At 42.8% G+C, this 25,046-nt stretch overlaps 1 protein-coding gene across 2 annotated transcripts in view; it reads right to left on the bottom strand.

The window, feature by feature from the left end:
• Window positions 1-20,362, bottom strand: part of GALNT11 (polypeptide N-acetylgalactosaminyltransferase 11) — a 42,633-nt gene extending 22,271 nt beyond the window's left edge. The window contains exons 1-3 of one of the 2 annotated variants that reach the window (XM_032182873.1): window positions 20,257-20,362; window positions 5,594-5,926; window positions 1,515-1,638 (exon numbers count right to left, since the gene is read on the bottom strand). In XM_032182873.1, the coding sequence (XP_032038764.1) occupies window positions 1,515-1,638; window positions 5,594-5,888 (419 nt within the window). In that variant the 5' untranslated portion in view covers window positions 5,889-5,926; window positions 20,257-20,362. Of the gene's footprint in view, window positions 1-1,514; window positions 1,639-5,593; window positions 5,927-13,605; window positions 13,736-20,256 lie in introns of those variants that run through there. The other variant, XM_032182874.1, reaches the window with a different exon arrangement.
• Between the last annotated feature and the right edge of the window lie 4,684 nt (window positions 20,363-25,046).

The raw sequence follows: 25,046 nt of genomic DNA, 5'->3' as shown, positions 1-25,046 counted from the left end.
GATTCAGCCTGCAGATTAAGACGTGTAAGTCTAGTCAATACTGTCAGTGCAGTCTAGACAGCGCCCAGCTCACCCTAAGGCAGGGGATTGCATTTTGTCAGCTGCAGAGTTCTGTGTGCTCCATTAACTGCACTGGCTGGATCTCTGCTACCTATAATAGAAGTAGAGACAAGTGACTAAAGTGCAGCTAACTGAATTTAGGCATCTCAAGCTGCTTGCTGAATCTCACTCAAAGCAGAAAAAGGTCATTCTTTCTGCTTATTTCCAAATTTTATCCATACTTTTAATGGACAGTAGGGTACAGTATCACAGTTTAAGGGTACTATATAAACAGATTAATGCCATTTCAAGATGCCATGAATGAGGGAATCCAATAAAAATATGAAAAACTGTAAATGGAAACCCAGCAGGATACAAGAAAAGTCTTCATTGACTTGGAATGAATTCAGCTCTTGGGAGAGATTTCAGCAAGTACGATTCATTACCTTGACCCACACCAAAGCAACCACTAGAAAAATAGATGTAGGCTTATTTATTTTTCAGTTTAGTGGTATTTTTACTTTTCCATATGCATCAGATGGATTACAGAAAAAAAATCCGCTTTTTAATAAAAAGAAGTATTCAACAGTGCAGTCTAGATATCAAAGATTTCAAATGAGAAATCAAGCTTTTGTCCTCGGTCGTTCTTCTATCTTATCCTCTGTGGGCTTGCAACAAATGTGGAGCAGTATATAAAGCAAAAGTCTTCTCCATTAAACACTCATTAACGTGGGTGCTGGTACATTTAACATCCAATTTATAAATGTTCCAAAAACAGAACTACAGCACCTCTTCTGGTAATTACTGTACTCAATCTCAAAAATAAAGGTTCAAAAAAAGATATTGTACCATACTAAGTGAAAGAGAAAACAGCTAGCAAAATGAAACAGACATAAGATGTGTAATTGTAGTATGGCTGGAGAGCAAGTTTGATTCCATGAACTTTTTTTTTCCCCCCCCAAGTACTATTTTTGGTTCTTGTTTCTATCAAAAGAGCTGCCCGTGAACCAACTGCTTACAAAAATTAATATGCTAAACATTTGAATAAGCATATATCCAATCCATTTTGTCCTTAAGCATTCTTAAAGTGAGTTAAGAATCATGAACACTTTGTCTTTAGGGAATAGCTCTCTTCCTCCCCCATTTATTATCTTCTGGGTTGATTTACGTACCACAGTCTTCCCATACCTTCCACGTATCTACCACATACCTTTCCAGTTGGTATAAAATTAGATCTTCACATGCAATATGCAGGGAAAAAAAATAGAAGAAACCAAAGAATACAATTCCTAACCCCAAGCACTCCAGCTTGGATGGCTGAAAACCTGCCTTCAGTGACAGAAGAGGTTGAAAGAGAATCAGATGGAAATGCCATACCAAAAATGTTACATACTAAATCAGGTAGTATCCAATGCAATGCTAAGTCCCTGAACACATATAATTGTATCATATTTTCTCCAAAAATTTGTACATACTTTGCATCTCTTGTATCTGGTACCTCCCTGTGGTATCCCAGCCGATTACTGATGAGCATATTGAACGCATGCTTCTGGTAGCCCAAGTCTCTCACTTCCTGATCTTCTTCATTAAAAATCATTCCTGCAGAAGGGACATGCCAAGATCAGTTAACAAGCTTAAAAGCATCCCTTGGAAACAATCAAGGAGTGAAATGTATGCTTTAACTTCCTCTAAAACCAATCACGTTCTTCAGAAATCATTTTACCCTCTGGTTTTGCAGAGTGCATTCGGTAAGTAGTGTTTCTGAGTAGCCTGTACAGCTGTAATAAAATGAAATCATTCTCCAAACTGACATCTCCATTGTATTTATTGCCTTACCAGACACATTCCTTTCTCTGAAATGGCCTCTTATTCTTAACACCAACCAAAAAAAACGACATCAAAGCAGCACAACAGGAGAAGCTTCAGCCACACAATGCATCAACACCCAGTCATACAGATGAAAGGGTCTAGAAGTAGGATTTTGAAGAGAAAAAACATTGACAGTGGTGGAAAAACCCTCACAGTGCAACCTCCAATTCCACACAGCTTTCCTGAGCCTGCAGTAACACAGAAATGGCTATGATAGAACTGTAAACTTCTTATTTCTCTCACCTGGGACTTTGACAGCAAATAAAACAGCAATAGAGCTAGCTGTTTCTCTGTTGATTATTTTAGCAGAAGCATCCACTGTTGCTGAGCACGGCAGAGGCAGCAGTTGCAGATATAAATAAGCACACTGCTAGATGCCAAGGTGAAATCCTGAATGCCATCCTGCCTGCCTTGTCTCAGTGCCATGGGCTTCTCTCTCACTGAGCCATATGGTCACCAGGGTGAAGAAAAACAAAACATGGTGCTTCAAATTAATTCCTCTACAGAAAAAAAGTGTGGGAAGTGGTAAGAGTGCACAGAGCTTTGCTGTCCTTTCAGTCCCTTGCATCAGCTAGCCACTTCTGTAACAATTCAGGTAGCAGTGACATTTTGTTGTCCCTGTTCAGCTGGCTGTATAGAATCTGATGTCCTTTCAAGACAAACAGACAGTTTTATTATCAAGCCAGAGTGACTATTTCACTGCAAATTCAGTACAGGAAGTGAGCAGGTATCACATAACTTATCTCCTTCCACTCTGCTCATCATCTACTTAAGACCCAAAATCTGCAAAAAGAAAAAAATTAAAAAGGTAGTACTCACTTACATACAGCCTGAAGAGCAGATTTCGCAGAGCCATGGACTAATTCAGGTTGGAAGGGACATCTGGGTTAACTGCTCAAAGCAGGTCCACCTACGTCAGGTTGCTGAGAGCTTGCCCACTTAAGCTTTGAAAGCCTCCAGTACCTCCAAAAACAGAATTGACAACTCTGTCCCTGTTCAAGCACCTGACCACCACTGCACTGATTTATTTTTTCCCCCTTCTTGTCTAACCAAATCACCTTATCTTAATTTCTTATCATAACCCCTTGCAACACCAGCAGGAGTCCGGCTGCACCTTCTTTATAGCCTCCCATTAAGATGGTTTTGACAGCAATAAAATTTCACCTCTTTGTTTTTATTCTGCTTTAGAGAGAAGGCAATCTCAGCTTGTCCTCACACCTCACATTCTCCCGTTTTCAACATCTATGCAAAAGCCAGAGAAAACATTAAAGAAAATGGAAGGAAGACCATATAAAAAATGTAAATGAAGAAAGCATCAGAACTGAGGACAAATCCTGGCTGGCCCTCAGAGCACAGCTGTGTCACCAGTAGATGTGTTTCAGAAACAAGATCTACCTGTAGCTACAAAATCACCTTCAAGATCACCATTTACCATTCCCCACCCTGGTGCTTTTAGTCTCAAGTACAAAAAATAACATGGCCAGGCTGTACCACACGGAGCAAAAATGAGGGCCTGATGTGTGCGGAGCAGCTGAGGCCTCTTGGTTTGTTCAGCCCAGAGCAGAGCAGGCTGAGGGGAGGCCTCATGGCGGCCTGCAGCTCCCTCACGAGGGGAGTGGAGGGACAGGCACTGAGCTCTGCTCTCTGGGGACAGCGACAGGACCCGGGGGGACAGCATGGAGCTGGGACAGGGGAGGGTCAGGCACAGTGCCCAGGGCAGTGGCCACAGCACTGAGGCTGACAGAGATCAAGTGTTTAGGACACTGCCCTCAGACACAGGGTCTGGTTTTGGGTGGTTCTGCGTGGAGCCAGGAGTTGGACTCAATGATCCTGGTGGGTCCCTTCCCACCTGGGATACTTTGTGATTCTAAATCTTGTCACAACAGCAGTATCTTTCTTCCAGCATCAGGTTTAAGGGGATAAAGCAGCCCTCCTTTGAACTACATGCATTTCCAGCGTGAGGTTTCCAGCTTATCAATTCAGACACCCAGCTCAATCATTCCTACATGCTCAGTGTCACAGGAACACCATGACACTGGGTCAACTTAAAACATCTCCTTGACACAAAGTACAAGCTTAAACACATACCAAATGCTTCATTCGACAATCCTTCCATACCCGACCACTGATTACTTCCTTCTGATCTTCTGAATATAGACTAGAAGGAATGCTAATGCTTTTAAAACATCCTTATGAAGAACAACATCCAAAACACATGCAAAAGGCCTGAAAGATTTCAGTCCAAACAGCAGATACAGGCCCTTGGAAAATAAGGTTTGCAACGGAAACATTTCAGGCTTTACTTCAGAATTATTTGGGTTTCACAAGTTTATAAAGAAGACTTCATCCCATCAGATCGGTGGTTTTGGCTATCATATGCCAATGCTTTTTTTTTTTTTTTTTGCTTTGCGTGTTTATCACTGCAACACCCAACAGGGACAGGAAGCCTTTTCCTGCAGCACCTGATCTAATTCACACAGAGAGCCAGCTGTCTCCCGATGATTCACATACAACTTATCCTGGCACCATAAATCCCCTTGGCTTCCACCAGCCAAACCAGTCACTCTGTTTGAAGATCAAGGGACTTCTCAGTCAAAAAGCTCTAATTTCTTTCCTGGCCAGCACTGAATAGCTGGAAAGAAACAGCCACCTCTGGACTGGCTTTCACGTCACTTGGCTCTCGTGGGTTTTGCAGTGAGCTGATAAACATTTGAAATGCCACGAGGCAATGCAAGTTGGCATTTCTGTTCTGGAGGGCGTTTTTCCACATATGCACACAACTCTATGTGCAACTCATGAGCTGAAGTTTGGCAAAGGCCTACAAATTTTTGAAGCTGGTGATGCAGCATTCAAAAGTAATGACAAAAGACCTCAGTCAGATGTAAGTATTAAACTCCTGGTATGGAGGATACTATGCCATAATTCCCAAAAAAGCAGCAGATACTGATACTGTGGTGCTCAACATGTACCTCCAGACTTCAAGAAAGTTTGCAGGCTAACACAACACAAATTCAAAACACAGCAGAGAACAACACTAAGCTGTAAGCAGTTAAATAAACAAAGCATTTTAGCTTGGAAGACGAACTCAAATCGTCTCATTGATGAAATATGTTCCAACAAAACATGCAGACCTTTGTTGGTACAAAATAAGCAAGACTTGGCCCTCACCACTGTCATCTCAATCAATCTTTCATTGTAATTTTGTTCCCCACACATTTTTTCTCATTGATTTCATACTCCAAGGATGTTCTTCTCATCAACGGGTCCTCTTCATTGTGTATTGTTATCAAGCTATTTTTAATTGTTGCATACGATCAGAGCTCCTCTGTGGGGAGTAAAAGTTCATGTATTTCAACCCAATCAATATAGGAGCAAGATATGAAAGAAGATTCTGGAAGTTTCAATATATTCAAGAACTACATCAAGGGCAGACACCCTGCTGCAATCCAGTCCTCAATAACACACAGCACAGCTGTAAGTGTTAGGAACAGTATATTTTGTATCACACACAGTAGAATAAATTTCAAATAATTTCTAGTTAAGGGAGCCACTAGCACTATCTATATTTTAACACCAAAACTACTTCATTACACAATTTGCACCAGGAACCCTTTACATTTGAAACCTTCAAATTCCATTGCTGCTACTGTTTTCAGTTTTGTCACCAACACCGAAAAGCACTTACCCATTTCAGGAGAGAAGTCTACCTCCCCCTTCACTGGGTCCTGGACATGATTTCCAAGAGGATTTCCAATCTTATTCTCTTTCTGTTGCAATTCAGGTAAATGAACTGGCCCCCGGGTAAAACGGGGATAGAATTTTTTTGGAAATGGCCTCTGAGGTTCCAGCCCCTTGACGGGCACATTCTTGAAGGACTGATTTTCTTCACTGAAGTTGAAATAAACAAAGAGCAGAAGTGTCCAGGTCACTGATGTGAAAAGGCACCCATAGCAGAAATAGCGAAGCGTGACACTTCCCATTGTAGACTTAGCATCGTTGAGGACCCATTCTCAATTACCTGAAAGAGAATAAAAACACATTCAGAGCACTGCCTGTTAACTCCTGAGGTTTTCCCCTAGGAAGTTCATACACAGAAGGAGGAAAGAGCAACAAGCTCCCAGGTAATTCACTGGCTTCCTGCAGACTCTGGAGGAGATGCCTGCCTAGAGCTGGAAGGAAGCAAACCAGCCCTGAGTTGTGCTGTAGGCATCCCTCCACTTACAGCACTTTTGCAAAGTATTTTACAAGTTCCTAAAGCTAGCAAATCCCTGGAATGAAGCACATGAAACTGGTCATAAAGTTGTATTTACAGCCCCAGAGATTCAGGTAAACTTTTTGGAGTTTCTCATGTCTAAACAAGGCTCATTTCCCAAAACTGTGAAAAAAATAACTCAAAGTATTAGATTTCTCTCATCATTATCTAAACAGAATGAATTTTTTGCACAGTAGTCAGGAAAATATTTAATCACCTTTTAATTAGTGAAATGCTTGTATTAAGAAAAAGTATTGGGGGTGGGGGTCAGGGCTTTACACTAATGCATTTCTCAGACTTCTCAAGAAATTGGAAACAACCAGAAGTCTTCAGGTCAGCCTGGCAAAGAACAGACCACAACAACATTTACGAGCACAGCTTATTCCCTTCTCAATATGGAAAACTACTAAACAGAAGTAGAAGGTGCTCACGATCCCAGAGAAATCTATAAAGATCCCACTTATTTTGGCAGCCCAATTCCGAGTCCTAAGTGACCTGCATCCAAAAATTCAAAGTCCACTTTCACAGACCGCACCGAGTCATTCTTTCCCTTCCAGAAAGGAGATTTCCACAAAGTAAAATAAAGGAGAAAAACAACTCCTCAAAAATAATTTACCTGTTATTGTCACCACGTCCAACTTCCTCACTTCTGCAAAGGAACAATCTATGCAGCAGTTAAGCCCAAGGAGCTTAAAAAGGTCTTAAACAGGGTTTAAATCTCACGCTGACCCCGCGCACAGATGAATCGCATGCCCTGTGGAACAGGCTCTCTAACACTGTCACACACAAATCTTGCTGCTTAACTGCAGGGCCGTGAAATTGGTCAGGCAACAAATGCCCTGGGGCTAAAATGATTAAAAAAACCCTCTCATTCTAGCTAGCAGAAGGGGTTTACCAGCTGGAGAGATGCAGATCACCGATCCCCAGTACCTCACTGCCTGTGCAAACTGTGGTCAGTCACCATAACCAAGGCGAATCCAGGCTCAGAAAAAGCACAGGAGGCTGCAAAGGACCAAGATTAGATAAACAGCTACGTCCTCCCATCATAGTAATTCTTCCTGCCAGACAGCCTGCAGACAATTAATACTTATCCTAGAAGATGATCTGGGGGCTTGCCAGCTTTTTCTCACAGGGCCACGAGAAGGTCAGCTGCTGTCCAACTTGTCCAAGGCGAGTATTCCGCTCCTCAAAGCCTCTAGAATTGTTTTCCCCTTCGCTATGGTAACACAGATGCACAGCCCCGCATCGTGGCACACACTTACACAGCATACTGAGCTGTTCTAACCCCACAGCTTCTCATTTTAGTCTCCAACCTTTTCATTTGGGAGCTATGGAGGCACACACCTACAGAGCAGCTTGCACAGGAGAGCCAAATCTCACCCTTGCTGTCCCAGCTAAGGGATAAGCAGAGCCCAGAACGGAACAGCATCTCCCCAGCCTCTCGGATGTGTTTCACAGATCTGTTTTGGTGCTGCTGAGGCACTTCCAGCCACACCAAAGCACATTTGCTGTGTCCGAGATCAGACGTACTCAGATGAAAAAGGAAGGGATGAAATGAGTGATCACCAGAGCGAAAAGTTTGCTGTACATCCCTTCCATCTCCAGCAAGCCCTTGGAGAGGGCTGACAGCACACTCTTGGACACCTACCAGATCACTGCTACAGCAGCAACAAATATAAACCTAAGCCCGATAGCATTTCCACATGTTCTTTCCTAGGGCAGGACTGCTTCACCTTCCTTTCCCCTCCTTCGCTGTTCTGCAGCTTGGTGAAAGGGTACAAAGGTTGAAATGCCGCATTTAAAATAAATGCCAGAACCTCCACGATGCAGAAAACCAGGCCCTTTCAGTAGCTTGCTATTCAACTAAGACATTGGGTAATGCATTTGGCAGGAGAACGCAGACTCATTATTTATTTGCTTTAAGATCCACATGTTTTGTCAGAGGCTTCGTTTTGGAGGCAGGGTGGAAAAAAAAGTGAACGCTGCCCAGCAGGGCTTATTAGCTTACCTGATTTACCAACACGTGAGCATTTACATGACTGTTCTCTGATGATTTCAACCATTTCTACCACTTCAACAGCAGCAGAAGTCACGGTCTGAATCAGTGCTGTATGCTCCAGTCTTAAATCAACCACGATGTCTCTCTCAGGTCTGTGTTAGTGATGAGGCAGCAGCGTGTTTTCAAGTCCTAAACAGCACCAGTCCTGCTTGGGACCTGTCCCGAGGGACCAGGAGAGCATTCAGCCCTACCCTTCTGTATGTGGCTCTCCAGACGGAGGACTGAACACTTACACTGGTCACAAGGACCCAGAGGAAACAGTCACGGACGCCTCCACTTCCACCTCACCGTCCTCTCTATTCAGGACTCTCTTCTGCAAGCCATTTGGACCCAGCGAATGAACTTACCCTGCCCAGCTCCTTTCCTTCCTGTGCTGTGAAGTTCTCCAGCAAACACTTTGCTGCTTTACCAACACCTGTCTCCAGCTGCCTATGCGCTGTCACAGCCCGCCGGTGGCTGTCTAAAAACATCCATCCTCTCCCAGCTGGTTTCTCCAAGCAGGATTTGAAAACTTCAAAGCCAAACTTTTTTTTTTCCCGTTCCCCCAAAGCGTTGGTATCCTTCTCAACCCAGATACGATCTTTTTCTCATGCTGCTTGTGTGTTTTTGAATTTAGCAGCCCTAAACCCTTGGTAACACAAGCAGAGCTAGCAGGTTTACATAGTTAGATAGAAACTAACTGAAAAAGCAGATTTTTGTTATCCAGACAATGTCCACGTGCTCATAAGAATATTTTTCACCAGTGTAGTAAGTACAGTCATACCCAATGCGGTCACCACAAAATTGCTATTTGGACAGGACAGTTAAAACCTATTTTTATCTATTTAATCAAATGCAAGCAAAAATAGTAATTGCCATCTAAAGAACCAACCCCTCTATGGTTTAAACATATCAAGAATAATTTAATAATACAGTTCCTCACCGATTTTACATGTAATTCAGATTAGATCTGAAGGATCTAAAGTGTTTTACCTCTCAATTTCTGGAAAGCAGCAGCTGCCAAGAGAAAGTTTCCGAACTACCTCAAGCAATTCTTTCCCAGAAACGCATGCAGGGAATGAACATCCAGACTGAACAGAAGACATTTCCTCCCCGTCAGCAACATCAGAGCTGTCACAGCAACTAATAAATAAATCACACCTTGAAGTATCTCACAAGCCTTCATCAACATTCACAACAAAGCGGCAATGCAAGGGATTTAGGGCTGTTTGCACTGGGCTACTTAGGAACCCCATCAGAACGGACGGACATAATCCATAATCCAGACAGGCATAAATCATCCGAGGTGGCAGCATCTCCTGCATCAGGAAATTACAGTCTGTTTTGGAGGCAACTGCTGTGACCAGGAAGGGAAAGAAGTCCATGCTCTTAAGAGCTGCCCCTGGTATCAGCTCAGAAGAGATGGCGTTTGTAATGCTCAGTATTTGGGGCATTTCTAACAAATACCCTGATTTACAGTCTCTCCCATCTTGCTCCATTTTGACTGTCATACATATTGTCTGACAGTTATCCCACTTTGACAGAGCCTTGGATTTAAGTTTGCACAACAGAATGCCAGAAATAAAATATTCCTCTCTAATCCCCACAAATTCCAGTGCAGAAATCCCAGTTCCTTGCACAAGCAGTAAATCATTTATACCTCTCCTTAAAAAACAAAAGGATAATTAAGCATAAGTAACTTAGCAAAACTCTCCAAAAGTCAATCAATAGCGGAGATGATAAAAAAAAATGCAGGAGCCTACCTGCCTGAGTCAAGCTTCAGGGATTACTGTGCAATAGGGTTCTCCACATCTCACCAACTTCTTGTAGGGTTCTTATAGAGCCAGCAGGAAATCCAACCCACACATCAAGCCCGCTAACATTTACATTTAATAACTGGCCCAACAATTACACCCTGTTCTCGCAGACAGCCTGGAAGAGCGCCGTTAGGAACCTGCGCAGCTCTCACACTGCCCCAATGTACGAGCCTTCAGTGTTTGTCAGGAAAAAAATGCCAGCCACATTTCACAGTATTTTGGCTTAAAGAGCCTGTAGCTACTTTTCCTCTCCGTCCAGCCACTGCTTAAACACCAACATCTGCTTGGATTAACCTCAGCAGTTTAGTAAACACACCGTATGACTGGATGGTTCAGGACTGTGCCAGAACTTATGTTTGTCAGAGGTCAAGCAGAGGATCAGATTAACCTCAAGATTTTTTGAAGCAGCAGTCAGAATTATTTGAGAAAACCTGAAACTCTGCTTGTAGTTTGTCCAAGAACAGCTTTTCTTTAAAAAAAATAAAGTACGGGGATGACAGAGATACAACTCATACTGCCCAGACTTCCTGCAAGACCGCCTGCGTGTTTTGGACCTCTATTAAGGCAGGGAACAGATATGCATAATCCTTATTTTTTTAAAGAGCATTCTAGTGAAATATCATTAAACTAATTTTTATCTCACTACAAAGCATCAGGATAAACTGCCACACGACCTTCTACAGCTGCATTTAATTTTTAATTCGTTATTTATTGGGGGTGGGGGGGAGAAGCAGAACAAGAAGATAAGGTAACACTATTTACAAATGCAGATTTTGCTCTTGCAATGGCCTTAACTCTTTACACATTTCTCAGCCTCCAAGACGTGACAGCTACCACCACTGCTCTTCCCAAGAAGCCTCGGTGTGACCAGGCTTTCCCATTTTCTTCTTGGCTCACTGGCAACGAGCATTAGCAGCACATCGAACAGAGGCCGGATTAGGAAGCCGCAGCACTCTGGTAATGCACCCATCACACAAACAGATGGCATTCCCCACAGCTGCTGTGGTTTCGTGAAACTATTTGTTGTTCTTCTATTTTCCAGGCATCCCTTACATTGCTAACAGTCACCAGGGAGAGATGGTTACTAGACGAGCGAGATGACAAAGGGACACCTCAGGCTGCTTTTCCTGCAGGGTTTTATGGGCTCCAGCACACATTGCTAGAAGGAATGCACATTCAGGACACAAGTTAGAGACATTTCTAATTTAAAAGCAAAACCTAACAAAAACCTAATTTAACAGCTTACAAAAAACCTCTTACTGGACTATTTCAGCACAAGATTTGATCTACCTGCCTGCTTGCTTTCAGTCAAAACCAGCCATTAATTTTTGACCTCACAGAAGGGACGGGTCATCAGACTTTCTGAATCATGTGGCTCTTCCTGACACAACCCAGGCATGTAACTGCTCACATAAAGGCTGTTTGGAGAAACAGGCCTCAAGTAGGCTCAGCACGGCCAAAAGCTGGGACAGAAACTCCCCATCTGATGACACAGCTTGGAGAACCCAGGAGATGCAGCGTATGGGCTGCAACAACCAGAGCACAGCTGGGGATGTGGGCACACCACCCCTGTAGGACCATGGTACCCACCTGGGGATTTTCCAGCACGTCAATAAACTGGAGCGAGCTCACCAGAGGCCACCAAGATGGTCACGAGCTGGAGCATTTGCTTTGCGATGGCTCTGGAGGTGCTAACAGCAGCCTGCTGGTACCTGCATGGATGTGAGCAGGAAAGCAGAGCCAAGCTGTCCACCGAGGTGCAAGTTGGAAGAAGGAAAGAGCTAAAAACAAGGCTGATAGACCTTCAGTCACAGCAACCCTCACACGGAGAAATACGCTGCAGACCACGGGCTGTCCTGTTGTATAAGATCGTTTCTCCCTTTCATTTTAATGAGATGACATACCCAAATCTATTTTTAATGAGCCACTGCAAGTCACTTCGAAATGCAAATGTAAAAGGTTTGGGAGCCAACAGTTTAGTCATTTCAGCACAGCTACAGAAATCCGTGTCACACCAGCTAAAATAAATCCTGCTGAAATCAACACGTTGCAGAAAAATCATCTTAAAATACCAATGATGTTCTTTATACTTTATAGACAGGAAGACAGAGAGCTTTGTTGCATGAATTGCTGAAGACCTAAGAAATTATGAGTATACACGTCTGAAAAACGTAGTGTTTTATAATATTTTATTTAAATTATGGTTTTAGGTTCCCACTCCTACTTTTATCACTGTCAAATGACTCCCTTGTAGCATATACTGATGGGGAGTTCAGTTTTTGGACTTTAACCAAAGATGGATAAATCATGAAGATTTAAAAATAGTGGTATGCAAACGATATAATGAATGCCTCCTCCAGGAACATAACTTCTCTTATCAAGCTTTTCGGAATTTCTAAACGCCCATAGGAAAGCTTTGCTTAAAAGGCTGCCACACTGAAGTGAATGGGAACATTTTTCTTTTTTCAAAGTTTCCATTTCAAATATTTCCTTACTGAAGAAGGTATTTTAAGATTTCTTCAGCATCTTTCACTTCAAAGCATGCTGGATTTTCTTTTTGTCGATAACAAACAACACTCTCCCTACATATTTCTCCTGTCCAAGGAGAGTATTTCAAAAAGGTTCTCATTTATGGATACAATTTTCATGCAAAAAACAGCTAGAAGTTTGGAATGAAGAAGTTTCATAAGAGTCAGGATCTCTCATTAACGATCAACCTAACAGAACACCAGTTTGGGTTAAAAACAACCCTAAATTGGAAATTCGCATAGCAGTCCAGTTTGTGATTACAGACAGCAAGTACACTTGGATTAGACAGTTAAGTTAATCAAAATCCCACTGCTCAACACTGAATAAATAAGGGCTATATTGTGGACAGCTTCATGCTGCTGCAGTGTCCTCTTTCCCCTTCTCCCCTCCAAAAGCTACTTGTTTCCCAAAGGAAAAGTGCACACATGGCATTAGGGGGATCTCCAACAAACATGCTGCACCGTAGGGCTGCTCTGCTGGATGTTGCTTTCAGCCATCTGGCATAGAAATACATGTCGTGCAGTTCATGGACTCCTAAAAATACCTTCTTCCTTTTAGTTGCTGATATTTGTTTTCTGCCAATTGAAACAATGAGATTTTCTTCTCATTGACAAAGCCAGCTTTCAGGGAAGCCAGAATTTGTCTTCAGGGAAGCCAGAATTTTGCTTTTGTATTGTCTCCCAAGAAAGGTGCATGCACTTTGCAGTGCAGCTCTTCCTTCTCACGTATAGCTTAGAAAATGTCAGGATTAAAAATAAAACCATGCCGACAATTCCTATTTCAATGCATCTCTCAGATTAAAAGATCCACGTATCTAAATGTTAGTTTAAAAAAAACCTCCAGCACTATATATAAATGCAAAAGGTAAGCGAGCTTACAAGGTCAACTACACACAAGTAAGCTGCTTAATACCTTTTCCAAATGTTTAAAACCTACCTAGCTCTTCCTTGCATATCACGTCTGCAAAGCTCACCAAAATAAGAGTAAAAATACAGATGTGCATGCAAAATAAGTAGATAAGAAATCCTTCTACACGAACAGCTGAACAGAAAAACGCTCACCTTCTTCCAGAAGAGTCGGCACTAAAGAAGCAGTGCAAGGTTACATCGTGAAAACACATTCACTGCAGTAGCAGTCAAATCCAGTTGGTGTCTTCATTCTCAGTGAACAATAAAACGCTGAGCCTGAAACTTAACACTTTGCTGCTAAGCACGGCTTCCAAGTCCTTACTGGAAATAGGGTAACAAACACAAGCTTTCCTATGACAACAGGCTGATCTGGAGGGGGTTCAGGACATGAACTCGACAAGGTTATTCCTCATTTCACTGCACAGACCGCCCCAAAAGCGCTGTTAGTACTTCTTTTTTTACTTAAAAAAAGAAGTGAGGTCATTTTACTGCCACTTACCAGAGAAGCATAATCAGCAAGCGTATTTCTAAGGAATCCTTCATCACAGCATCAGTGGATTAGACCTCAGTAAAACTAGAGAAAGCCATCATTGAGTTTGTATACAAATTCCACAAACTCCTTTACTCCCAATTTTCCGAATCACTAGCAATTTGAAGACTTCCACATTTTGACCGCAGTTTTCTAGGTATGCTTTCTGCTCAAATGCATCTTTTTAGAAAATTCTTCAAAGTGCTCTGAGCTTTTTTTTCCAGCTTTCTACAAGCAGAGTGAAAACATTATCCAGTTTTAAAAAAAAAATCAGAAAAAATTAGAAACTTAATTTGGCAGCCCTCCTGCCAGAAAAGCTGGCAGGAGATTTGGCAATAAAACAGACCTCACTGAAGTACTTTGCAGTGAGGCAGTGAAAATTGGAGTTGACTGGGCTCAGCTTTAAGCCTGTGACTACTGACCATAGATATTTTTTTTGCAAATCCTGATTCTGCAGTTACCTCCAAGCAGATATCCCCTTGTGCAGAGCTCAGTACTGAAATCAACAGCTGCATACAAAATATGCATTTGCAAACTCAGACTAGAAACTTCATTAAAAAAACCTTTACCTGAGCTTATATAAACTGAAAAGCTGCTGCAATTACTTTATTTCCTACAGAACTAAGAACTCTGTAATGCTGACTTAATGAGGATGGTTAAGTTGCACCTTACCCTACAGCATTAGGTTATCAGAGTTCCGAGCCTGTTTCCCACAAATCCTACAAGGCTGATTCCTTTCTCTTTTTTTCTGGAGGATTTTTGTTTTCAAAATGCAGAAACTTACGTAAACAAATATGACAGCAGTGCTACGTTTGCAGCCCAGGCGCGTTGCATTCGCTTACAGTCAGCTGCCAGAAATTGCCACAGGCAGGCAACAGGAGGCGGCGAGCTGCTCGCTGAGGCTCTGCAGTCTGCCCGTGCAGCTCGCTTTGGTCAGCCCTGCACCAAACATCTCCGTGGAGCTTGAGCAACTGATATTAGTGCACAAAGATGTATTTGTTTAAAGCAAAAAGGTAAAACCTAGCACTACAGCTGTGAGGGAGGTGAAAACAAGTTAGGGCTTAAATCCACAAAAGCTGGCATACCTGTGATCGAAGATGTCTCACTCATTCTCAGTGCTTACTTTCATCCTCTCAGCTTTTAACTCATTTAACTCATTCTCCCAGCTTCTAAAGTGTTAACTCCTAGTGAGGTTCTCTGTACTATGAAGAGACAGCAGAATCTTAGTGAGATCCCCCACGTCTTACAGCCTGGCTTCTCCCGCATGGTTGGCCATTGCTAAAACACACAGAACTGCAAGAAATGCTAAAAGCAGTGTGTTTAATTGAACCCGATGTCCATTTGCATTTCTCATGTCCAGAAACAAAGGTCACTTGGAGTTTTTCGCTTCAAGCTTTAGCACAGAGTCCACACCATTTGGAACAACACAACAAGAGACTTTTTTTTTCCTCTCCAGTAAGGAGCTTTTTCAGAAACCCTCCTATCTTCTTGCTTGTGGATCTATTTTCACAACAGAAGTTAAAAGTCACTTCCGCACACTAGTTTCTCTCTAGTTCTCCCATTTTCTCACTGTCTCAAGCCATTAATACTAGAGAGGAAGCTTGATGGTACAAACCAACTCCATCTTCTCCCTCCAGCTCCCGGACTGAACCAGGACACCCACATGGTTAAGGCATCAGATGGAGCCACAGGCTGTTCTGGTTGAACTATTTGCTCTGCTACGGATTTTGATGAGATCCTTGGAAACTCACTGCCTCAGTTCCTCCTGTTAAACCCAAATGATGCATTAAGGCAAACACATCAAAGGTTCTGTGGGCACAATAAGCAGAAATAACACAAATATCAAGTGAAACTCTGGGTTAGAAGAGCAAGAACTCATTCTTGCTTCTCCCCGAAAGAGCCCACCTGTAAACTCTTGCAGAGGAGACACTCTTTTCACTTTCTTAATAAAATCCAGTAATACAAACAAAAGAGGTACCTACCATTACTGCTACAACCCTATCTATAGATGGAGTCAATGAAGACACTTTCAGTCATGCATATGAACTAAGCTATTAAGTTTAATAAAAACTTATATTGCTAAATATTGTATTTGACAGTAGGGTAGGGAGTTTTCCAAACGCATCAGCAAACAGACCTTCTATGGGCATGTTTCTGGGGAAAAAAAAAATGTGGATTTTAACTCCTGGATTAGAGTGATAAATCACCAGCATGCAGATTTCACATTGTCTGTATGGAAAGCAAACTTGTGCAAGTTATGCCAATATTTAATTTTCTTTTTCATTTCCTTCTACACGTTTGTAAGGACAAGCTTCCCTCCTCTTCCAAGGAAAGTCCTTCTCCATCCCCTACTGGTCACTTCTCTTCTGCTTATCTATTGCCAACGCTTTTAATACAAAAACATTCTCACGATTTCGATGTTGAAATCGAGGATGTTGCAATAGCACTGTTGATCTGCTGTTCTTTCGTTTTCCCATTTCAGTAGAAGTCACAGTTTCCAACTCACTGATAGTGCAGAGGGTTAGCATGGAATCCAAGACTTAGTTTGCTCTTGTTTCACAAGCCATGAGTCTCAGCATCTGCTGAAGCAAGAGATAAGACATGCTAACTGCCAAAATTAAGGTATTCCAAGGAACAGATGACTAAAGAAAGCACTTCTAAAAAGCAAACTCCCCAACAAATGCATAAGAGGTGTCAACAGGACCCATAAAATCATCTGTTCTTGACGCTACACTTCAGAAATTAGCAAAATAGTCAAAATACCTATAAAGATTGATTTATATGGAGTTGTGCATCAGAACAGGATAGAGTTCTGTGCTTCCTGGAAGAGGATCTCTCTTAATTCAGCTCACCTTTGAGGTTTAAAGCATCTAATTTAACCCTTGTCTGCACAAGAAAATCCATGCCACTTAGCCAAGCAATGCTTGGACAGCTTTATATAAACTAAAACCAAGACCTCTAGATGCTCTTAGCATTCATTAAGCACTTGTTTAAATCAGCGTGTCATATAGCCATCATTTCCTGAGGAACCCTGCTTTTTGCATGCCTCTGCAGGTCTGTTAGCTGAACCTGTCCATTTAAAATCTGACTTCTTAAACAGTGCTGCACCTTACGGCTTGAATCTCAGAAATTACACAATGAAGTTACTGCAGATAAGCAGCTACCTCGTGTTAATGTCTCTCCTACGCTTCTTTGTGCACATACTCCTTCCCTCTTGCATGGCAAGAGAAGTGATTTCTGTTCAGGTAGTTTGCTCCACGCCAAGAGGGATTAGAGAGACCGTGCATGCCAGCAGAGCCAATAAGGTATCAACTTGTCAGTCAGTGCAAACGCTCAGCCTCCAAAATGCAGAACCTTGCACAGCTACTACCTCCACAAGAAAGAAAACCACAACAGCTCACCTGCCCTGAGCTCAGTTATTTGCCAGCAAAGACATCTAATTGCCCACCTGCGAGCATTACAGGTTAGTGGGGTATAGACTCCTCCCTAGCCTGCACATCTATTTCTTGCTCACATGATAAAACAAAGTACAAGTAGGAAATCCTGAGGTTCCCCATATTAGGGGTTTGGAAAGAGAGTGGAAAAGTTGATTTACCCCTGAGGGCTATAGTCCAGTTTCAAAAACGTGAAGAGCTGCAAGAAAACCTAGACCACACAAGAAAACGCAGAGATACAGCACATCACTCTTACAGGCATTTCAATCCATACTTTCTATTTTGGTAACACCATCAGCTGTTTAACCCACAGGTTTGTATTTTCACAGCACGGTGAAGGAGTTCAGAAGGTCACACAGCAATATCTGAAGCTTAGCAGGCTTGAAGTCAGCTTTTGATTGAAGCAGTATCAACAGCTTCCTAATTCTGCCCTTTTTTCTTGCACCGTATTACTGGTTTTTACAATAAAGGATTTACACTAATTACACAATGCTGACTCACACCAGAAACGTGCTGGAGCACAGCTGAAAGATGTGGTAGATACCATTAACTTTTATGCAAAACGAGCCAAACAAATACATTTTCTCATGCTGCTAAACACTGCTTTAACAGCCAAAGGCTCTGTACTAACAGTACTTGATACATTAACACAGTAGCTGCAACAGCAGATGCATTCATCTCCGTAAGCCACCATATGTTTTGAAATGAAACCTCAGATAAGGATCAAGATAGTTTCCATCTCCCACAACCTAACAGGGATTGAAAGACTTCACCCCTGTAATACTTTTTTGAGGGGAAAAAAAAACACAAAACAAAACACATGAGTTTCTGCACTTGAAATACACGGGCCTATTCTTGCTCTTTGACAGCAAGAAACAGAGTTGTATTGCAGCATCTCTCCAAAATGAAAGGTACTTGAGTTTAGGAGATACCCATAGCTATGGTACTGCCTAGTCAGACAGACAGAACAGTTTAGGAAGTGTCACTGAAAGGAACAACTTTCCCTCAGTTTCACAGAATTACAGAACAATTGAGGTTAGGATGGTTCTCTGGAAACCCCAAGCCCCCTAAATTTGACCTTGTCCTTTCAGCTGGAAGCCTCCCTTTACTTTCCTGTCCCTGTAACCAACACACAGCTGCTCAGACCACACCATTTTACAGTATGCTCCAAGGCAGGGCAACTTAATTAAGAACGATCCTCCCTCTGTTCTTTCCACCCCTGCAGTATGTATGCTCTTCTCTCTTGCTTGAAGACACAAGTTGCCCAGATTTACCACCTACTCAGATACTTCTGTTCTTCTCATCTGTATGACCTTGCCCTGCTCCCCACACAGGCACTTTACCTGCAACAGAAACTTTTGTTTCTGTAGCATTTACTATCAAGAAGATACTTTGTATAGAACAGTTTGCTACATTAATAATTCACCATTATTTCCCTGGGTAGGCTGTTTTGGGGGCTTTTTTCCTCTAAAAAGCCTGAGTCACACATACTGTTATTTTACAAAGCTATGAGAAGGACGATCCAAGCTCACTCATTCCCATCAACATAGTAGCTTACCAGGAATTCCTTCCAGTTTTACACCTAGGTATAACTGGGGTATCGACACGCCTGCTCCAAAGCAAAGTAATCATACAGCAGAAGGCACACACCAGGCCCTGAAACCTGCAGCGAGAACCTCTTAACCCAAAACGTGTCACGTAGCCTGCTGGTTTCCTCCTCCAAGGCTGCGAGACGAAGGCTCATTAGAGCTGCAGTGCTATTTCTTCCCTTCCCTGCTGCAGAAGAGCTCCTGAAACTCCACAGGAGCTTATCTTACCCTGAGACGAGGAAGAGCTTATGCAGAAGGCACGCGGTTCTTCAGAGCCGGTTTTACTGGGGGAGGCCAATCACTTGCTAATCAAAAGCCTCTTATCTGGAACCACCTGGGCCGTTAGGATGATACAACGGGGCCTAGAAACTCCAGCCAGGTGGTTTTATACGTGCAGAGACATTCTCCAGAAGGCAGCAAGGCAGAAACACAGCCAGGAGAGCTGGGTGCCATCCCCCCCGAGCCCTCGGGTCCTCTTAAGTTAACCGGGGATGCCTGCGAACAGTTCCCCATTAAGACGGGATCCATAAAATAAATAAATAAGAGGCAGATGCTATCTCAGAAAGTATTCGAAATATTTCGTGTCGCTTACAGGCTGCTGTAAGCGAGGACAGATAGGAAGGGGTCTTAGTTGAAAAGCATTTTTAAGAGAAATCAGGTGGATCAGCAGAGAGCTGCTGCCCACCTGTGTAGTTAGCACCCTGAAGTGAGGAGGTTTCACCGCTGTCAGAAGCAGAAACCTGCACTCCCAACATGATAAAAGGGATAAAACACAGATTATTCACAGAGCAGCAGCAAAACCAGGCCCCGATTTGGGGGGATTTTCCCTTGGGAAGAGCAGGGACTGCGCTGCCGAGCCTTTGAGGCCACTGTCCCCGGGGGGGGCACGGCGACACCGGGGGCACGGCGACACGGGGCAGGTGGCGGCACAGGCACCGTGAGCCCCCCGAGTAACCTGAGGGGGGGCTGCTGCTGTCGGCTGCCACTATCCCACCCCACAGCCCCCTCCAGGAGCCGTAGACCGAAGAGGAAAATCCCCCACGGCAGCGCCGAGGGCTGGAGCCAGGCGAAACAGCCTGAGGGGGGCGGAAAGGGAGCCGCGATGTCGCCGAGCCCGCGCTGGAAGCCACGGGAACGACAAACGAGATGAAAATCCAGCGACCCCAAGGCAACCGGGGACCGATCGGGTCCCTCATTCCCCCTTCCCAGGGGCTACCCTTCGCCCTGGGGCTGCCCCTCGCCCCGCACTCACCGCGGCGGCGGCATGGTCCCTCCGCCCGCCCCCTGCCCTCGGTGGTGGCGGCGGCAGCGGCTCGCCCCACAGCAGCACCACGTAACCGCTGCCTCCTCCTCCTCCTTATTCTCCTCCTCCTTTTTTTTTTTTTTTTTTTTTTTTTTTTCCCTTCCTCCCCCTTTTTTTCTTCCTCCTCCTCCTCTTCCTCCCCCACGTGACGCGGCCGGGGCGCGGCCGCCATGACGGGGGGGGGGGGGGCTGAGGCGGCTCGAGAAGATGGCGAGCGCTGCGGGCGGAGGGCTCGTGGCAGGGTTTTTCGCCCCTTTTTTCTCCTCCATGAGCTGTGCGCGGCTCCGAAGCACCTCAGGGGGTCAGGTTGGGTGGATTCAGTCTCCCCACCCCGGGGTTAGGGTTGGGTTTGTTCGGTTTTGCTACCCTCAGCTGCTGTACCTTTTTGCACAGCCCTGAGGGTGATAGCCAGAAGCTCGCTCGCAGTTTTTTCTAAGGGCAAAAACCCTCTCGAGTCCCTCAGCTTTAAGCTTTATGGTCTTAAAGGGTGTCTGGAAGTGCTTGTAGGGCTCTGAAGGGGAGAAAAGAGGCAGCTGGAGGTCAGGCTGGCAGGGGATGTCTGGGTTAAATAGCGTGGGTTTCCTTGCCGTGGAGTTATCTGGCGTGTGTGGGACTAATTTCATGCCCTGAAGAAATTACAAATACCTGCCTGACACTAGCAGCTGCCCTAGCAGAGAATATTCAGTAGCACCTCTGAAATTTGTTCTTCTTTCTGTGTATAATTAGTATTAAACTGTGAGAAAGAATAGGTCTAGAGGTTGATGGGTTAGTTGCCTAGAAAACAAAAGTCTGAAATCGGGCCCCAGCTGTTCATTTATAAAGTTATTATTACTCTTATACTTCTGACCCAGTGATTATCACCTGCAGAATGGAGCAGTTCGGCAGGAAGACGAAGAAAGCTGACGAAGAAGCTGAGAGAAATCAACCACAACAATGCTGAAATAACCTGAGCGTTGCAGTTAAAGCACACCTACCGGGACAAGAGTTGACATCCTGCCAGGTGGAACGGAGTGTTGAGCTCTCAGATCTTTCAGATCCGGAGAAAAGTGATCTAACCACTGATTTTCAGACAAAAGAGTGGTGGGGCAGCTTCACCACTCACCTGTATTTGTGCAGAACCTGACTTGGTGGGTGTCCTTTGAGGAGTGATACTGGAAGGCATTTTGAGTTTGTAAACCCTGGCAAGGTTTAGGAATGAACTAAGTGTTGACTTCCTCAGCATAGTCAGGACTGGAAGCTTTTCTGAGCATACCCACATGCAAAAACTTGAGCTGCCTGCACCTTTTGCTTGCTGCTGAATGACATTTTGAGGATGGCAGGTTTTATTTTAGTGAAGTGCAAATTAAACAACGTTGACACACCTGAGTCCATTATTTGGAGCATATTGGCCCTGGTATTCAGACATTACAACAAGGTGCTTCATAATAACACAAACAGAACAGAATAACAGAACTTGTCAAAAAAACTGTAGCTATAGCATTGAAGTACAGGGACCAAAAGGGCAGCATGTAATCAGAAGCTCCAGTAAGAGAAAAAAAGGAGTGACAGTCCATGGAGGGGTTAGCTGGCAGATGGCAAAGAGGCAGCAGTGATCAAGATGAAAGTAATATGTGCAATTAAATGAGATAGCATCCCCATCAGCCAGCTTCTCATAATTCCTATTTCATAATGGCTAATATACAGCTTTGATCTCTCATTCGTAATAATTTAGCCTGAGGATTGTAGGTGTGTGTTAAGCTGTTTTAAGTAAAAGCAGTCTCCGTGCATATGCTATCTGCTTTCTGCAGAATGATTATCCTTGTAGTCCTTCTAGTTTGGACAGTTCTTCCCTACCCTGTAATTCCAGGTATTTAATCTACCCAAATAGCTATTTTAGTTCTTGCTGAAAAGATGTTCCTTGGTGCCTGGATTATCATTTTATTAACAATTAATAAACTGCTACTTCTTAGTGTCATTCACTGTAAGGACCTTGAGACATACGTCATTTCTCAATCCCTGATAATGACAATCTTTCTAGCCCAATTGTTTAATATGCTCTACAATAAGTCATTAGTTTAACTAATCGCTCCACTTCCTATATGTTCACAGCAAGGGACAAGAATTCATGTAAAAATGCTGGCTAGAAATAGCAACCTGAAGTAATACTATGTCAGTATGGCTTACAGTCAGAATTTGGGATCCATAAGTACTCAAGCACTGAAATTTCATTTATTAAATGTTCCTTCTGTTGGCACATCTTGGACACAGAAATGATATGAGGAAGAGACACTGAGCTACAAAAGATATTCTGTACGCCCTGTCTAATTTCTTAAATTGTCTCTTCTACTTTATGAAAAAGAAGAGGAATATCCCCAGATAGAATTAATGTATATTATTCTTCTAAATCCAAATTATTCAGAACAAAGTTGACCAGCTGTGATAGAGGAGACTGGAGGAAACACCAACTGTTCTTTTAATAACTGGGATAAATTGCATTTGTTTCAGTGATTTCCTGTATAATAGTTTGTGTAGGGGCTGTTCATGACTAAAGGCAGAGTCTGCGCATTGCCTAGTAGAGTTTATACATGATTACACTTTCGAATGAATAAACAAGCCCTTGAAAGCACTGGCCTTTTTTTTTTTTTTTTTTTTTTTTTTTTTTTTTTTTTTTGTGTGTGTGTGTGTACTTAAGCAAACAGGACACATATCTGGTTGCTCCCCAGATTTTCCTTCCAGTTATTTTTGTTAAATATCATTATTTTTTTTGCCCACTTTCCAAAAGAGAGAAGGTCAAATGAAAATTCAGAGTATGTATGTATATGGGTTTGTCTGATCTGTTCCTTCTTCTCAAATGCTCTCAAACTCCTGGGCCATTTTCAACAAATTTGAAAGTTAGGGGAGATCTTGAAGAGATTATATTCTGAACAGCTTTGCAAAAATAGATGTCTAGATAGAAGAGAGAAACTATTATCTACTACTGAGGAAAAGCCTGTAGAACAAGTTCATCGCACATACCCTTACATTCATTAGTAGCGCACAGGAAAGAATCTGTGGAGCTGTTGTGGCTAGTCTATTGAAAATATCAGTTCTGTGCTCTGTAGTAGGTGAAAAGGCTAAGAGGATGTTAGGTATGTTAGGACAGGAGCAAAGAATAAGACGGGATACTGTTGTAAAACCTGAAGTGCTTGGACATGTTGAACATTGTAAGGAATTCTCCCTAAAGCACAAAGAAAGGTACAGAGAAAAATGACAAGTTGATTAAAGATATGGAATTGCCTCCTTAGAAAAGCATGAAGCTGATCAGACCTGTGGAACTGCTTCTCTAAAAATAGTTGAAATAAACTAGAACAATTTAACCTGGAAAAGGACTATGAAGGAGTATGGTAATGGTTTAAAGTCTTCTGTTGTTGAAAAAGTGAACTGTGTTTCCTGCGGCACGAGATTTAGGTATCTTGAGTGAAATTTTCAGGTAATAAATTGAAAAGAAGCAAAGAATGTTTGCTCTTGAGTTGCAGTTGTAAATTGCTGCAAGTATATCATGGAGGTCAAAAGTATAAAAACTCTCCTGAGCGGATTAGAAATGGAAATTGAAAAAATGTCCTTTGAGGCACGTTAAGCATAATGCTAATGCAGCTGCCAGCTCAGGAAATCTCCAAGTAAAGGGGTGGGTTCAGCTGGCAGATTAACTAAAACACCTAAATTTGGGTTTCAGTGTGTAGGTGTCTCCATGTGAGCCAGATGTCTAAGATCCCTTTGTACTCAGTAGAGAACTCATGTGGGATTTAGTTACATAAATGCGTGCATCTAATTCCATTTTAGGCGTTGCAGAGGTTCCTACCTGGCCTCCAGCTCCTGTTCCAAGAAGATGCAGGTCTCCTTAAAAAAGAAACAACAACAAATGTCATATCTGTCAGTCTCATGTGGGCATCTTTGGTTTCACAGACTGTCACAGCTGCAACTAAGCTGCTGGTTAGCAAGCTGAACCCTGCTCGTAGTTGATGCAGCAAGCTACTCAGATCACCTTAAAGTAAATGCATCGGTGTATTTTTTGGCATCTGTGTAACTCTCTACTTCATTAGCTGTGTTGGGTAGTTCTTTATTGGCTGTAGGAGGAACTTAGACTCACATGAAGGTGTCTATGTGGAGATACCACAGTCTAGGTATCAGAACTTAGAGGTTTTGCCAGGTTGTACCAGAAGGTAAACTTGCTTGACTTCTATTATGCTATTTCCTCAAGTTTCTTTAGCTAGTCAGACCACTGAGATGATTTGGCTGGTATTGATTTAAGGGAAGAAGACAGGAGATAACATATGAAAAACCTTCTTAAGGCACTCAGATGTTACTGATAATAATGATTATGTGAAACTTTAGATTCATAGTGCCATTGGATCCTGTATCTGAAAACACACACACACACACATATATATGTATATGTATATATATATATATATATATATATTTTTTTTTTTTTTCACAAAGGTAAATCAAAACCAGTTTGGTTGATGCCAGACTTCACACTCTTTTGTGAATCAGACCAGTTTGATTTTGTTAGAATATCAGAACTTGCCTATGGAGAATTTAGGCTAAGATTCAGGCTAAAGAAATTAAGTAAAAAATAAGTAGAAAAGCCGAATGATAAGTAGATGACTTGGAAAGCAGAAGGAATTTTCTTCTCACTCTGTATCACAGGTGGAAGTGATATACACTTCACTTGGAAGCCAGGAGCAGCAATATGGTGTATTTGGTATGAAGTAGTGATT

This window comes from Aythya fuligula, chromosome 2 (genome assembly GCF_009819795.1).
Source record: "Aythya fuligula isolate bAytFul2 chromosome 2, bAytFul2.pri, whole genome shotgun sequence".
In the NCBI taxonomy this organism is placed as follows: Eukaryota; Metazoa; Chordata; class Aves; order Anseriformes; family Anatidae; genus Aythya; species Aythya fuligula.
This window is presented reverse-complemented; position numbering and strand designations above follow the sequence as displayed.